This window comes from Carassius auratus, chromosome 14 (genome assembly GCF_003368295.1).
Source record: "Carassius auratus strain Wakin chromosome 14, ASM336829v1, whole genome shotgun sequence".
Taxonomy (NCBI): Eukaryota; Metazoa; Chordata; class Actinopteri; order Cypriniformes; family Cyprinidae; genus Carassius; species Carassius auratus.
The window spans coordinates 25,432,754-25,450,610 of NC_039256.1; the positions used below are offsets into that span (position 1 = coordinate 25,432,754).

The window sequence follows — 17,857 nt, forward strand, 5'->3', positions numbered from 1 at the left end:
GTAATATGACTCAAAGAGTCTATTAAATTAAGCCTGTTCAAGATATTAATTTTTACTGGAATGTTAACCTTCTTACCAACGTTAAGTACAACAACAGCTAGCTGAGGCCTTAATAAACATAGAAACAATGTACAAATGAACTCGGACACCTGAACCTCTAATGCGTCTGAGTGGCCAGACTATCCAAATTTAGAAGAAAGACAGTGGAAATTGCGCATCACCAGCTTCTATTGATTTGTAGAAGACTGGAAGAGACACTAGTGACTAGCCAATGGAGGTCTACAAAAAAGCCTGAGGCATACTTTGAAAGTGGCAGTGAACTGTGTAAGTGGCCTGTTGAGGACAAGACTGAATTACAGTAATATGCAGTATTACATAAAGTGAACCTTCTAACAACAAGCCTGACTCTTTGTTGAATGTAATTGAATTTAATAATAATAAAAGGAATGTAATTTATTCCTGTAATGTCAAAGTTTCAGCAGTCACATGATCCTTTATAAATCATTCTAACATACTAACATGCTGCTCAGTTCATTAAGTAGCAATAGTAAAGATATTGATAAAGTAACAAAATATTTGAGTATCTTTTAATCGATTGTTAATCAAAAATTTCTTGAGCACCAAATAAGCATATAAGAATGATTTTTGAAGGTTCGTGTAACACTAAAGACTGAAGCCACTGCTGCTAAAAATTCTGCTTTAATAATACAGAAATAAATTACATTTTAAATATAATAAACAGAAAACAGTTGCTATTGAATAATTCGATCTGGGTTTCTGTGCACCTTATTATACACAGCTCTAAGTAAGGAACTACATAAATGCATGTTGAAGAAAAGATGTCAGGAATTACTTTTTTTGTAATAATCCATCTCCTAAAGCCTCCCTACAAAACATCTAGGACAATTAAACATGAATGAAAAAATGGAGACAGAAAAACATGGTTATTAACTGCCTCTGTAGGTCTTTGGTTATCATTAATAAATATAATTACAGCAAACAAAGAAGTCCAATGGTGTAACGTCAGCAACAGACAAAGACCCAATTTTATTATCACAACCCATTAATTACATCTAATGAAAGAAGATATAAGGATGGGGGGGGTGAATTAAACCATTTCCTTTTTTCTTCTTCTTCCTCTCTTCCAAGCAAGTGCTTTTATCGCCACAACAGGGGCATTCATTTCCTTATGCTTTTATACCCTCACTTTACTTATGATATACAAGTGTTTAGTTGTTTAAAAAATACATTAGTTGCTTTAAAGATTCTCCAAGTTCTCTGGATATGCAAACCTGACAAACAACAACAGAAAGGTAAAAAAAACATGGTAATGCCAAAAAGAATGGCATTAGCTTGCTGAGTTTTGGGAATAGCTAAAATAGAATCCAGATCATCTGTAGTCGACACTCCAACAGCCCTATTCCACAGAGACCATGACAAAGAGTGTAAAAAAGCTAAACTACTGTAATTGGTTTTAAAATGGTGGAATTCATTACAGTTGTGCTGCATGTTCAGAAATGCAAACAGGAAAGGAAAAACAATCACTGAAGGCTTGAACTGATATGCTTAAATAAAAGCAATAGGGAGATGAAAGGCATAATTCTAAATGACAATTTTAGCAGCCTTAGCTCATTTATAACAGAAAGTTGAATATGTTGTGAGTGTAATTGGCTTATGATATCAGCTCTCTTTTCTACCATTGCCTTCTCTTTTGTTCTACTGGCATGATATAGACTATGAGAATGGCCAGCATCCAAAAATAGATGAAGAAAAGTAAACCTGAAGTCTTTCCAAAGTAAAACAGGCTCCAGGTAAATCTTTTGCATATAGTTCAAAACAGAAACGGGTGTATAATGACAAATGTTAAATTGAAACGACCTCAAGTGAATTTACAGCAACTTCCACATAACTAATGTCATCTGTTAAGCATGGTAACAGCTCACTGGATGCTCAGTCGGTTTTATTCACCCAAGCATCATCTGCATTAACCTTACATACTATCACGTAGTTTCTGACACATCTCACCACAAGTGGTCCATCTACAGATCTGATCTGCGTGAGACTAAATCTGTATTTGTATTTAGACTTTATATGTGATTCAGGAGCATTTGGCAGAGCCACCCAAAGAAAGAAGCGTTAGCATATGGCAAAGTTTAAAAATTAATGGGTAGTGTTGGACAGAGCACCTGAACCACAGAAAGGTGGAGAGACAGCATATGTGGATGAGAGAGAGAGAGAGAGAGAGAGAGAAAGAAACACCCCTACCATTCTGTCATTGACTGATGGTGGGGGGGGTAAAAAAAAAAAACTGGGTAAGAGACGAGATGAGAAGAGGCTTGCAAACAGTACAGTTAGACTTTGCATGAACATGCCTTACTTCAAGAAGGGCTACTTGAATGGAATTAGCTTGACAATGTGTTGTCAGCACTATGTTTTATGACATGATGAGACCAGAGGCGCCAATATAAATTATTCAGATGTAATTGCATAAGCAGGATGCCGATGTGGGGTGAGGCAGCTTTAGCCACCAAACGTCCATCTCCAAGACCAGGAGCTAGAACGGGGAAAACGGTAGTCTGTCAACACCCCTTCAACTCAGGAAATAAAAAAAATAAAATTAAAAATAATAAAAGACGTGAATGTAACATTGGAGATTAAAAAATAAAATAAATAAAGTATTGATCTAGCCAAGGTCCATATGAATACTGTTGGAAGGTTTCAGTTACTTCCCCTCTTTAAAGATCAAACCTCTAACAAATGGCATTGTAGCCAGAAACTGTGCTGTGCAGGTCTGCGAAAAACCCATTAGGTCAATTCCATGGCAACAATGTGTCTTTTTTCTCCATCTCACACACACAAAAACTGCCGTGGAACTTTATTTTAAAGATACTGACTGCCATCTAGTGGCTGTTTTTATTTTTATTCTCAAGACATGCACTGCACCATCTTGGTCTCCTCCAACTTGTAGTCTCTCTGGCAATAGACGGTTAATCATATGGATTTATACACACACACGTCAAGAAATAACAGAGAATGTGCAAACAGCGTGTCTGCTATAAATACACTGAACAAAGCATAAAGAAAGAAAAAACTACCAGGAAAAGCTGACATTTAGGGAACACAATCAAGAACAAATAAAACTAAAACGCAGCCATTTTGAAGGGTTTATTTCTCCACAGCCCCCTTGAGAAAAAGTGCAAGGCAGACTAAACGGTTTGTGACCCATCCTTGATCAAACCACAAATCGTTAAGCTTGGCCATTTGGGGAAGTGCTTAAAGTGTGTTTGATGAGCAGATAATGACGGCTCACTGCTGAGCGTCCAAGGATGACGACCATAAAATGTGCAGCCATGAGACAAGCGCCACACCTTATTAGTGCTGTGATTTGCTGATGGGGCTGCAGGGAGTCTCGGAAGGAGACGACGGGATTTTAAGCAAGGGAAAACTGTAGTGATGTAATCAACCAGGTACAATGACACTAGTCCTGCACCTCTTTGACTCCTACCCAATAGGCTAACAAGATAGCTTTTTATTAGTTCAAGGCTGGAATAAACGCAGAGAAATAAAACGAAGAGGAAAGTCATGAGCAGTCAAAACACACTGTTCTCCAAGCACAGCTCCCGAGCTGTCTCCACTTACAATTAAATGTGGCCATACTATGTTCATGCCATGGCGTTGGTTCAAAATAAATTATTTTACCGACCACCCTAATTGTAAGAAAAGAGCTGTCCTGAAGCCATGCAGCATGTGCCAGACCCCAAGCACCCCAAAGTTAACGAGGTAACTTAGAGAAAGAAAAACAGACTGCAAAGCTCCTTCTTTCATTAAGATGAAAAAGCAAAGCAGGACTCGTACAGCTAAAGTGATGACACTGATGTCTTCGGTAAGGCTGTGGTGAAAATATGCTATGTGCTATAAATGCATCACATCTAAGGCTTGAAAAGGGCAAGAATGTGAGGAAACGGTGTTGAAAGGTGGTCAAGGAGGGTGACGGGACAAACCATTACCAGATCTTCTGACTTCAAAATGACACGGAAACATGCACGTCCCATCTCGCACATTTAGAGATGAGAGCAGGACAAAAGAAAATAATAACATCTAGGTGGATGGAGGGTGATCCGATTGACCACTGGAAGAAAAAAAAAAAAGAGACAATCGAGGCAGGACAAGGGAATATATTGCACTAGTCGCAAAGACGAACACCAAATGGGCTCCTCTCATACAGAAGTGGCGTACAATCAAGCACACACACGCCTACACACAAACAGGGCCCATCTCGTTTCCCTTTAATACGAGGACACCATGTCCACTCCTGGCTCCCTTTCATCTTTTCTTGATCATAATGAGATCCCGCTCCCCTCTTTTGAAGGCAGGAGCGCTGATTGTTTGTTTCCCATTGAAAGGAAGGGCCACGTGGCATAATGCAGCAGTCAGTCAGAAGGCAATGAGACCTTTTCTGTCACCAGTGGGAGCTGATATTGACATACGCGGCCAGTCTATCAGGTCGCAATTCTTTACACACTTTCTAGACTGCGTGTCCTATATGACAAGACATTTGTCCTTCTGGTGTATATGCATTCCCTGTCATGACTTACAAAAGACTTCTGAGAGCTTGTGTGTGATATAAAGTATGAAGAGAGAGAGCATGTCAAACTGTCTGACTGACGTTGGAAGTGCATTTATTAGTGTATGCTATCCTGAAGAGTAGCTTAAAAGCAAAACAAAAAACTAAACTGTATGCCTGCTTTATATTAAGGTTTGATCTAATAAATGCTGCCTTTAAATCCTGCCGTTTCCCATATGAAATCAACAAACCCAGACAGGGTCACTGAAATAAAGAAAGGACTGGAAATAGTATTAAAGGTAAATCAATCGTGTCATACTTGACATTTCTATATTAGCACTTGATTAAATGTCATCAAAATTGTATGCATGGTTGTGGTTGCACCAAGCAACAAGGGCGCATCAGTCGAGACCCCACAGGAGATGAGGTTAGGTGTTGCGATGAACATTGTGCTAGTGTCAATCCAAATTCAACCCCAAGAAACTTCAATATGCCTGAGCTTGGAGATGCAAACAAAACTGAAATTCACAGGTCTCAGAGATGAACCCTGGGATCCTAGATGTCTGAGTAGCTTCTATGATGAAACCGAGACAAAAGGGGCAGAAATAAAAGACCTTGATAGCTTGAGAAGGACTAGTATTATAACATGACTCAGCCTTATATAGGTCAGTTACAAACATATCTGCTGCTATTCCATTAACTTGCAGGAATTTTAAAGTTAAGCTCTCTCGACAGCATCCGTGACATGTTGTCAATGACTGCAGAAAGTTATTTTGACTCCTACCTCAATTATTTCTGCAAATTAATTTCTATCAGCACACTATTTGATGGCTAAAGTAAGAAAAATTATTATACTGCTAAGTATTAAGCTTCATTACTCGTCCCCCAACGGTTAGTGCTGCAGGCATGAATGATACCTCAAAAGAGGTGTGCAATTACTTTTCTAAGAAATCAGACTTACAATTTTCAACTAAAAGATTATGAAACTGTTAGAAAAAAAACTCACAGATTTACACAAAGGAAGAGACCGGTGCTACATATCTAGAGACCAGAATATCACTGAGTCTCAGATTCTTGTCTGGCTTGGGCAATACGCAACCACATAACCAACCAGAACACCCTAGCAACCATTTAATAATGTATTAACTAGTGGTCGACCAATATATCACCAAGGCCGATATATCTGCCAATATTTTTCTTTTTTAATAATCACATCGGCCGATACGTTTTTCTGCTTGGCCGAGGTGTTCGATGATGCACCGGACTTTTATTTTGACGGCAGCGCCTGAGTACACACACTCTCTCTCATTTACTATCGTTGTAAACAGTTCTGTCTAATACGAACAGAAGTCTGTCTAATAATCAGATAGAACAGTTAAAGGAATTAATGTATACAAAAATTATCACAACGATTGCTTTTATATTATTAGTAATAGAAAGGCAAACATTATAATACTTTCTCGTTTGCCATCAGCATTAAGCAAATATGCATTTATATCCATTTAAACAATCTTTGACTGACTTCTGAATATGTAATTTCACAAACCTTGCAAACTTAGTTCAATCCAGCTGAGAGATCATGTGAAGTGTGCATTTTTATCAAGCATGATCGCGTGTTTTCTGTGTGATGGTCGCCCCGTGTTAATTGAATGCTTTAAACTTTAAATGTGATTTCAAACTAAAGCCCTATTCGGACGGGACTAGTTTTACAGGGGGTAGTTAGAGAAATCTGCGTTTCACAGACGTACTTGGTGATTTTAATCCTGTCCGAATCTGCCACATCTGTGTTTTTCTCACACAACCTCTGTGATAATTCCAGAGCAAATTACCTACCGTTTTTCAGCAAACTCAGTGATCCTCTGAGAAAACTAATCCCGTCCGAATGCGAATGTCTGTGATTGCCGGTGATATTTTATTTCACAACGCGTTTCCTTGTGTGTTTTGCCCAACGCGAATTACCGTAGATGCTTTTACCGCGCGGATGTTTGATATATTTGCTTACCGGGAAAGAAATAATAATAAAAAAATTATACAAATAATAAAATCAAGAACAAGATTGCGTAAACTGTTAATACCGGCTATTGTAATATCAGCATCAGCATCATTACTCACGTTCATTTATGTACTCAGTTACATAATGTTTTAATTACATTTAATAAAAAAAAAAAAAAAAGGAAAACAAGTTAAACTAAAGGAACCACACATTAACATGGTTTTGCTAGATTAGCCATTTAGTATTTATTGGGTAATAATACTAAGGCAATCATTCTGAATGAATGCAATGCACGCATACAGAGCGCATGATCTCTGTGACGCCCAGATGCACAAATTAGACCCTCCCACCTCTGTAATAAACACGGACATACTAGTCCCGTCCGAATAGGTACATGAAAATCACAGACGTCAGGTGGTAAGAATCAAAACTCAAACATAGTTTAGAAAACTAGTCCCGTCCGAATAGTGCTTAAGCTGCACTTTATGCTTTCGCCCACTTTCATTTTCACTGTGTGCTGTATGTGAAATGAGTGTTACCTTGGCTTTATTTGAAAAATAGAAAAATATGATTCTCAATGCACACAAACTTCCCAGAATAAGTGCCGTTGTTGACAGTGGTTACATCCTTTTTAATTATAATTTTCTTAAGTATTTATTTATTAGTGAAAAATACTTTGTCATCTAAAGCATAAGTATGTTATATAACATATATTTATTTTTTAATCCATTTTCAAATGTTTTCAAATTTGTTTTCAAACATGAATAAAAAACAAAATTACACACACACACACATACATCTGCTTTATATCACTATCGACCTCCCTGCTCTTCAAGATATCGGCAATGGCTGTCAAAAAAACAATATCGGCTGACTACTAGTATTAAAAACTATTCAAAACACCTTAGCAACCACATAGCAACACTATGGCAAACACCCAAAACAATTATTTATTTGACACTGGCTATTCTCACTTTCTTGAAAAAAGAAAAACTAAAAGATGACTTTAGATAGCCCACAATGTTTCAATAGCAGATGATAAATTCAAAATATAAATAATATAAATAAAATAAAATATAAATATTAGATGCAACTTAAATTAGAAATGTGTAAGTACATTTCTAATTAAAGTACTATAAAAAAGACAAAAGCACATGAACTTAGACTAAAATTAAAATATCTGCAGTTAAATCAAATGTGTCATCAGTGTCCTTGTGCTGACTTGACACTTACTGACACATAAAATAATAAAAAATAAAAATCAACAGGACAAACCAATCACACTGAACACATATTCTTTCAGCACAGTTCCTTCATCCTAATTAAAATATATCTGTAAAAATTATGAACAGGAACCAAATGGTTTATTGGATTTATTTTTTTCCATAGGGCACACGTCCTTGGTGCTTTAAAAGACTTCCTATTAAATTAGTTCAGCCTCCAGTACACAATCATCATTAATGGCCAAACTGAAACAAAAGAGACTTTCAGACTGAGGCAGAGTTGGTGGGGATGGGCTGTCCTTGATTTTATTCCAACTTATGCTGGGTACACACCAAAAGATTTTTTTTACATCTTATAGGATTTGCAAGATTTTATAGACCACAAACATGAGGATATAAAATCCTAGATTTAACCATTTTGCTCCTATAGTGTGTGGTGTGCCAGGATGTGACAAGGACAGCACACAACACACGAGCAGATTTTCTACCAGAGTCTTGACTGTGAACACAGGGAATCACGCGAGACTTCAGAATAAGCATTGTGGACGATATGCAGGAAGAAATTGCAATTATAGTGTTTGGATTGATTTTCACAGAAAATTCACAGAAAAAAAAAAGAAAAAAATAATTGGGTGAAGTCGTGGAGATGGCAGGGACATGGTCTGTACAAGTTACAGAGTGAGCTAGAGGTGAGCAATGGTCCCAAAATCACACAGATAAGTTTTTTTTGTTTGTTTTTTGTTTTTTAATAATTTTTGTTTCAGTTCTCTCTTGGAAAAGAGATCTTATTCTCTTATTGCCTTAACGATTATTTAAAGTTGATTTAATATCAGATCCCTCTTTAAGAACATGATCAATCGCTTTCTGATTGGATATGGTTTTGTTTCACGTGATAATCTCCAGAGCGTGCAAGTGTTTGTCCCCCATAAATCAGTATTAAACATTAAACAATAAATATTAAACATGTTGAATATTTACGATTCGCGACCGGCGTTCTTCCTATCAGGTTCGGACACTCTTAACACACCTCACACCAAGGGAAAATCTGATAAGATAATCTGTAGAACCATCAAGATAATCGGGACATGGCTAGGATTGTCAAAAGAGGGAAAATCGGCCCAAAATCAGCCCGATTATCTTTTGGTGTATACCCAGCATTAGCATAGTTAAAAAGGGCCCTCTCCACAGATCCTGGCTAGTGCCAGCTAAAAGCAGAGCGAGTGAAATAGGACGCAGTACACCCTCACTGCAGAAAAGCCTTTAAACAGGTGCTTACAATGACTCCGTACAGCCATGGTAGAGATGAGCCTTAGATCAGGTGTATACTGGGTATAAAGTCTACCCATGAAAAAAATGGTGCCCACACACAAATGCCGAGGTTATTCATTTGCTAAGGAATACAAATTATGTGGACTATAAAGAAGCAAAGGGGAGACAAAAAAAGCAAGGAAGGAGAGGCGATGGGAGAGAGAGAGAAGTCAGTCTAAAAGAGAACTGTGTTACATCCAACAAAAGACACAGAAATCATGTGAAGAATACTCAACTTTACCCATAATGCAGCACACAGCAAAGACAACAGGAAAAAACTAAATAAATTAGGCTAGTTTTGTTGTAAACAATATTTCCATTTGAACATACTTTCTAACAAGACTGCAAATTGTAAACTCAGGGCTTAATAAAATTCAGAGTTTTCCCACTTGTATTGTAACTTATGGCTTTATCATGAAGTTCATGTGTGGTCAACTCGCAAATATGACCATTCCAAGACTTGAACACACCAGCAATTTAAATTAGCATCATTTCAGACTGTATAAAAATCCTGGATAATAACGGCAAACCTTGTTTCATGCTAAATAAAAAATAAAACATCTTAATAAAACTTCTGATGGAAACCAATAGCTAAGTCATTTTCTTCGCCAAGGTTTTGCTCTTTTTCACATATGCTTTTCAAGGCCCTCTGGTTCCAAAGAGAGTATTTAAGTACTCTCTTAAGTACTTAACACACTTTAACATGACGGTAAAATCCATGCCATTTCACCCGATAAAGGGCCAAGTCTTTGTCCCATGTGAAAAGCAGCTAAATCATTTCTAAAATACAAGCTTTGTCCATTATTCTCTCGCCGACAATACCAGGGATTCTCAGAGAGCGGCTGAACTCTTAACAGCCCTAGCAGACTCCAGTCCCTGAGGTCTCAGTGGCTCCACTCTCTCCCTGTGCCCACAACTCTGAACGTGTCGCCATGTTTCCGTGGAAACAGACAGTCTTTCCTAACTTCTGGGCTGACTGTGTGATTATTGATCTCCTCCTGAGGTCCGGAGAGGCTTTGCAGGTCAAGTCATGTGACCTTAACAGGTAACGGTGGACCAGTCTTCGGGGCCAATCGCAGATTGGGTTTTGTGTGTTGGTTGTGCTTTATTTAAGCACAGGGAGTCGCAGTCTTCCATTCCCTCACATAGGGGTTCATCAATTTCACACAGATAAAAACGTGGGCATTTTGACACACAATCTATCATCCTTAGCCTGACAATCAAAGCACCAACAGCGGATGATCAATCGGACACCGCAGAGGGCCGGCAGGTACGCCTACACCCCCTTGGGTCACCATCATCATCACCATCAAGCTGCGCTGATACAAAACTGCATGTGACTCAGCAGCATACAGACATGCTGACCAGAGAATCTGAGCCCTGTGAGAGCATGCCAGAGAAATTTCACCCCTGAGGGAGCCGTGGTTTAGGCTGGTCAGTCTGCCTCCAAACCACACTGACAGCGTGGAAATAGCAATCTGCCCAGTGAGAGGGCGTCATCTTGGCCCCACTGAACCTGGTTTCCACAATAAAGCCCAATAAAGGTGGGATATTGGGAAAGAGAGAAACAGAAACAAGGGGAATGAAAGAGCTGACAGCTTCCCTGCAAGCCCTCACACTCTCCCATCCACAGGAAGTGCTTGCAAAAGTCAGATGGAATGGCAGGGAGTACAGGAACCTCTGAACTGTGAGAAACTTCTAAATGAGTGGACTTGTTTGTGGTGCACGCTGTCAGACAGTTCTTCAATAGAGACGATCCCAGAGTAACCTTCCTGCGCTATCCCGAGAAGTGATGCAACATTCAAAACTTACTTCCACGCTCATCAGCATCGAGCATGTTTTATCGCTGACAGTTTATAGAAAAATCACTCCACGCACAATTCTATGCCAAGCGGCATGAGAGCATTGATGGAACGGGCCATTTCGCTACAAATAAATGAGTCTGTTGCGGCAGCTTATTGCTGTATTGTAAATAACAACATTTACCTGTGCTACCTTATCTTCAAGCTTCCTCACGTACATCTACAGGCCTTTCTCATAGCTTCGGCAACACAATAAAACAGCATTTTAAATGACAAGTGACACTTGCGGAGGCAATAACGGAGCCCCTCTAAATAAATAAAATAAAACAAATAACAAGCAGCCTCATATGGGCTATGGGACCGCACTACATGAGAAATAGTAGAAGCCAGTCTGCAATTACAGCATTACGGAACTGTGAAATGAGGAAACATTGCCATCGCCCAGACAGTATATATTTATAAAGATTATTACCATCATTTTGGAGAAAGTGGGGGGCGAGGGGCGAAAGTAAGTGACAATAACAACATGAGCAGCTATGAACATTTCAGAAACAATAGTGACATGCTGTAATGTGACTGGGACAAAGACATGGTTTTGCAAATGGGTTGTGCTGAACGTCCCACTGCAAAACAGAACATATTTATAGGACGGGGGTGGGGGTACACTCAATATCTTTTCCGCTGTTCAATCAACATGGAATGTGTGTGTGAGAAAATCTAATTAAGTGCTACATTCTCAGAACGCTGTCTGGGGGGGAAGAATGAACACGATGAAACCCATTTAGATACAGAACATTAGAATAAACAGATTAGATCACAGATTATGATTATTTGCCTAAAAACTATTGCTCATCCCTGGTGTTACAATATTTAAATGCTAATATCTGTTAGGCAGTGATCCATTTCAAAGAAAAACTGCTTAAACTAACAAAAAAGGTCCTAGTTTATTCTCAGAGAGCACAATTGAGAAATCAATCATTTCTAAATGTGCAATTTACATGCAGGGATTGAGAGGGGGAAAAAAAAATACAGAACTTTTTCAAATTATAGCCTATAAACTATACTAATGCTGAAAATAAAACCGAAATCGAAAGCCATAGAAATTACTTTTCTAGATATTTCAAAAAAAACACAAAAAGGAGGAGAGAGAAACACAGCAAAGACAGAGATTGCACAATAACAAATCAAAAGCGAATAAATAATTTTGCTACTTACCGCAACTTTGCTCCCAGTTATCTGCATGCAGCGGTCAGCGGAGGGTAGTTAATGTGCAAAAAGACACAAACAGCACAATCATTAGTAGGCCAGAATCTCTCTGGTACTATGCAGCTGAAGTATTAGAGCTTACACTTAAATTACTTGCACACTGGCCCTCTCTGCTATGCTGCCTACTCAGCTGAGAATTACACACAACTTAACAGGGTGGAGAGAGAGGGTTCAGACGGACACTAAAGCCAATGTCTGCTATTTTGATGCCTGCTTGGAACATAAGGATCATGATGAGTTAATCGCTGATCAAGTTTTTAAAAGTGGCTCTCTGGTCGCTCATTGGTTTTACATAGCGACTGCAGAGAAACAAAAAAAAGACATCTGATGATTGATGCTAAAATGTCATGTTTTAAAGAATATAAAATAATGCCCCACCTCAAAAATCTATTGTTTCCAAACCGCAAATCATTAATTCATGACAATCTAGCAGTTTCTATATTAAAGGCATCTTTGAAAGGCAATACAAATATCCAGAGGGCATCGTCCCTCAAATTAAATTTTGGAAGAATCTAGAAGATTTATTTACAAAATTAACCCAAATGGTGGTATTTTATTCATGAGCAGATGGTCTCCTAAAATGCCTCCATAGGCCAAAAATCAATCAAATGTCACTGGCACTTTCTATCAAGTGTCAAATTATATATCATAACTCAAGAGTTCGACAAAGTCAGCATGTTTCTTTTTGACCATGCCATGTGACAATTGCTAGGCTGAATATCTAGATTTTTTTTCTTTCTTCTTTTTCTGAGAGCAGACAACTGAACTTAACGTAAAAACAGATTAATCTCAAACAAGAATTATTCTCACTTCTTCAGTAATACAAAACCGAAGGCAGTAGTTTCTAAAGTTTCAGATCAGTTCTTTTTGTTTTTAACATAGCTGTCTTTTGTTTTTAACAATCTCCCGCAACCATGTTTTTAAAATCAAGGTTTATGACTATAACAATGTCAATTTTAACAGCGTATTTCTTGATTAATAGAGTGTTACTTTCAAGTCCAATTTTCCATATTCCAAGTAAATATGCTCAAATGAATCATTAAGGGGTTGTGTCTTGACCCAAAACAAAAAGTCACCTGATTTTGCCATCACCAGACGTGCTGGACGGCTGCCAAATATTGTTAGCACCATGCCATGTTTGGCTGGGTTTGATAAATGTTGTATTTTTACTGCAGCTTGATCAAAAGAGCAGACATTATCTTGAAACCACATAGAGAACTGTCAGGGAGGAGCCTGAGGGGAAAAGCTGCTGCTAACATCAATTTACACAAATTTCACAAAACAACACCTCATTGTCACTTTACTGTGGTATTAATGCTATCAATTTCCTGAGGAGCATTGAGAGAGAGAGAGAAAAAAACAGATGATGGTAATTGTTGCAATGCAGAATTAGGCAGTCATGTAATATGCTAATTAGAAAGAAGCTCGATTATGAAGTAGCTCCTGTAAACAAACTTCTGAAGAATGTCATCTTATCAAGAGATGGGTATTTATATCCTCGTTCCAGCTCTTCTCATGACCATCAAATGCTCCATGATGCAAATCTATTCATTTAGTTATTTATTTATCAGCTCCTGTATCCTAGACAGGATCAGTTCATCGCTCAAAAACTGTCATGAATGATTACTAGAACTTGTGCTGTAATTAAGATTCCGTTCCATTTCCGAGTCTCTGTAATACCACAGTATTGACAACGTTCAGGTGACGATCCTGAGTAAGACATCTTTTCCTCCCCCCTCAAAGACCCTGCCTCGACACATTCTGTTCCTCACATGAATCATTTCATTTAAGAGCAAATCAGTAGAGCAAAGTCGAAGCTTTCATGACACTGACAGAGCTAGAGAGGAATGACTGTGTTAGTTGTAGACATGCTTTGGCACTCGTGAGGACAATGACACACCTGTCAGAGACTGAAAAAGAGAGAAAGCATTTCATGAAATGTTAATGGTCAAGGACGTCCACTGAGCGTCAAGGCAACATTGGTTTGCACTGTATGTGGCTTATAGTTATGTTCAGGTTACATACTCCCTGGAAAAATATTTAGCATTTTAAAAATGGGTAAACTCTTACCAATATGATAAAATATATTTACTTATTCCACAAATCAAAATAATATCTTTAAGATTATTATTTAAAAGCTACACACCCTTGATTCTTAATATTGTGTGCCACCTTCCCAAGCAAAGGCTGATTACATGGAATCACAGAAATTTTTATATATGTAAATATTTATGTCATGATAAAAAGCTTTATGTGGTAAGTACTAAATAAAAGGAATGCTTTTTAAAATATATTCAAAAACATCTTTAAGTTTCTGTGAGGACTATGTATTTAAATATTTCTATAGTATGTATTTGGGTATTTAAATGCAAAGGAGCTTTGCCTTTATATTTTAGTTTGTGGTGGCAATCATTTAAACGTCTCCTACTGAGACCCCCTGGAATGTGTGGTGAGGGCTCTTAGTTTTGCCTGCTGAAGGATTCAAGTGGCTTCATCCAAGACAAAAATGCTCGTTTCTTAAAAAAAAAAAATCAAATAAATAAATAAAAAAGCCATGCAAGGGACTTAACGAAAATGATATTAATAAACATGCATTTTATATATCACGTTTTGGCAAATAGCTATTCAGAAATGTTCAGTGTGAACAAACAAAAATGGTGTGATGGTATAATATAATGAAAGCATGCACAAATGTGTTCCAAGGAAAGAGGTGTTGGCTGTAAATAATAAAAGGAGCTGTGATCCATGGGAGCTGTAAGTTTGTGTCACCCAAGCAATAATATCGGAGCTATCAAAGAGGACAGACATCGCTGGTGTGAAACTTCTTTCTCCTTCCGTCCTTCTTTTATTTCATCGCTCTGCCCTCCTGCCAGGCAGGAGCTGTGGGAGTCTGCCGCACACAGACAGGCAGGAAGGCAGGCTGCGACAGGAATGGATCGGATGGGTTTGTTTTCCCACTAATATTTGCTCTGTAAAGCTGTGTGCTGAAACACAATCTACTGTAGGCAGATCGGCACACTCGGGGAGATAGCAGCAGATTAAGTGGGATGGATGGACTCTGCTCTCCCTTCTTTTATTTAGACGGGTTTGGGTTATTAATGCGGAGGTGTGCAGAGGCCGTCTCCGTGCTGTCTGCTCTTGGCCCCGCTCACCCCTGCTAAATTACACCTGCAGCGGCTCAAGCGGAGACCACGGGCCTCCTCTACCACCAGACCACCACTTAATTACTCCCACTCGCAAACCAAAGAGAGGACACTGACCCAGTGCAGTCAGAGACGGACAGCACAGGAGTGGCTTCCTCTGGACGTGTGTCAGTGTTCGCGTGTAAGCATTAGTCAGTGCAACTCAAAAACACCCTTGGTAGCTACTCAATATACAAAGAAAGTGCATTCGCAGATTGATCTCTGGAAGATTAACAAAATGTGAAGGTTTTAGATACATTAGTCAAGTGAAAAAAACACTTGTAGCAAAAAATAAAATAAAAGATCCTGCCATCTCATGCTTCTGAGAGCTGCGAAATTTGTAAACATTATTAAAGTCAACATGGAATCAAAATCAACCCATTTATTTTCTCAATACATATTCTTGGACTTATTCTGCACAATATAAGTACACTAAATTCAGAAGAAAAAAAAGTCTTATTTTAGCAAAATAACCAAAGTAATTTAAACTAATTAGCAACAGAATGGCAAATTATGGCCAATAAAAACATTGTAGAGCTGAATACAGCTCAGCTAGAGAAACAAAGACAAAAGAACTACTAAATTGTTCCATCTTTATTCCCCAAAAATACAGTTTTACAATATAATTGTATTTGGATGACTGTGGGAACCCTGAATAACATTTCTCAAATTTAATTCTTAACATCACCAATTTTTCAATCTCTCCCCTCCAACCAGTTTTTGTGATGCAAAACAATTCAAATGGATAGAGGCAATCCTACTGCTTTTTTTTTTATTCTGTTTCACTCAGAAAGATGTCACACTGCAGAAGTAAATGGATACATATTCCAATTCATGTTGATTTCAAATGTTTGTCATCCAAAAAAGAGCCATTAACGCTCTTTGACTCATAAATATCAAAAATCATAAAAGACAAGGACACTTTTAAAATAATCAAAGAAGATTTCCCGCCACCTGTAATAGCATTGACTTAAAGCGGCATATTAAAAAAATTAATAAAACCGTAATATAAATTGAAAAAGGCTTATTAAAGGCTCCCACAAAATCGGCAGTATGCAGATAGCTTGGTTAGTAGCTTGAGCTGAATGTTTAAAAGAGGAGGAGGAGGAGATCTCTGGATGCTAGAGTTGAGCATTACAGGGAAAAGTGTGTTGTGCCTGTGGTAAACATCTCTTATCACATAAAAGCACATCTCTTTCCTAGAATGCAGAGCACACGTTCCAAACCTCCTCCTTGCTTGTCAGAGATCGCTGTGTACAGCTTCCACAGTGACATGCTGCTGGTGAGTGCCTCTGGTGGTGCTGAGGGGGCTCCAGGGGTGCAGAGAGACAGGAACCCCCTCCCTCCTCCCCACTTCCCGCTTTGAGACTACAATACTAATATGTGAATCATATTTCACAATGCATGCCAGGCTCGCAGGGCTGACAATGAGCCTGCTGCAGAATTCAATCATCTCTGATTATCATCATTATTAATAATGCTGATTAATTATCATAGCCGGGAGGAAAGCTAATGAAAACGGACGCTGAAGGCCAGCCAGAGGAGCCAGTGGCAGAGCGGGTGAAGGGGATCGTGGTGTTTACGTGGAGTCGAACCACGGCAGGACCTACTTCATAAAGGGAATGAAGAGAATTCGCCCTGAAAGCCTTGGATTACCCCGAGAGGCGGTGGCGTTCTAGCCTTTATTCATCTACGGTGATGAAAGAGCCATGTTTCAGCTTACCGAGCAGAGACAGTGATGCGTACCAAATTCTAATGAAAACTTGATCCCCGGCAATATGAAGCTTTTGGAAAGTGCAATACAACAAAAGCAGCCTGATAAGCACCCAGAAAAAAAAAAAAAAGGTGAGAGGAGAAAAAATACCAAATAAATAAATAAGAATAAATAATAAATAAAAGAGCTAAAGGAGGCAGCAATCAAAGATTTGGGGCTTTAGCAAGAGAGGCAGAAAGCAGATCAGGTTAAGCTCATTATTCCATAGTGTCTCGTCATGTGGTTCATCCCCACTCTCTCCTATGTCTGTTTCTTTCTTTCTAAGACCGGCTGCCCCGTGTTTTGTGGCGCACTTACAGATTTGGCTGTTGCTGAAATGTACTGGACCACCATCTCACGTTTAGTGCTCAGGTCCTTCCCTCGCAGGGGGGCCTTGCGCTCTTCATTCAGGTTCATGTCCTCCTGTAGACGCAAATAAAAATATGTTAAATATATATTATAATAAATATATCATATTAAATATCAAATTAAATGCAAAATATCCAAACATAGCTAAATTATTATTTTTTTTTTTTTTAAATAAACTCTGAACATTGTTCTCACTGCACATTCATGACCACAGTAAGGACCTATAGAGCTAGGTTAGATTGAGTAATGAATCCTTGAGATATGTTTATCAATTCCATGACAAGTCAAGGAGACGTTGTATGTGCACAAAGAGTCTTTCTCCAGAGATGCACCCAGGCTGTATTTCTATGGAGCCATGCTGCCCTCTGGTGAACAGAAAAGGGACTGTGTCTTCTAT

General features: G+C 38.5%; 1 protein-coding gene across 8 annotated transcripts in view; it reads right to left on the reverse strand.

Moving 5' to 3' along the window:
• Window positions 1-17,857, reverse strand: part of diaph2 (diaphanous-related formin 2) — a 381,616-nt gene that overhangs the window by 335,658 nt on the left and 28,101 nt on the right. For 7 of the 8 annotated variants that reach the window (XM_026280881.1, XM_026280882.1, XM_026280884.1 and 4 more), the window contains 2 exons: window positions 17,410-17,514; window positions 12,106-12,126 (listed from right to left, as the gene is read on the reverse strand). In XM_026280881.1, coding sequence (XP_026136666.1) covers window positions 12,106-12,126; window positions 17,410-17,514 — 126 coding nt within the window. The remainder of the gene's footprint in view (window positions 1-12,105; window positions 12,127-17,409; window positions 17,515-17,857) is intronic. The other variant, XM_026280883.1, reaches the window with a different exon arrangement.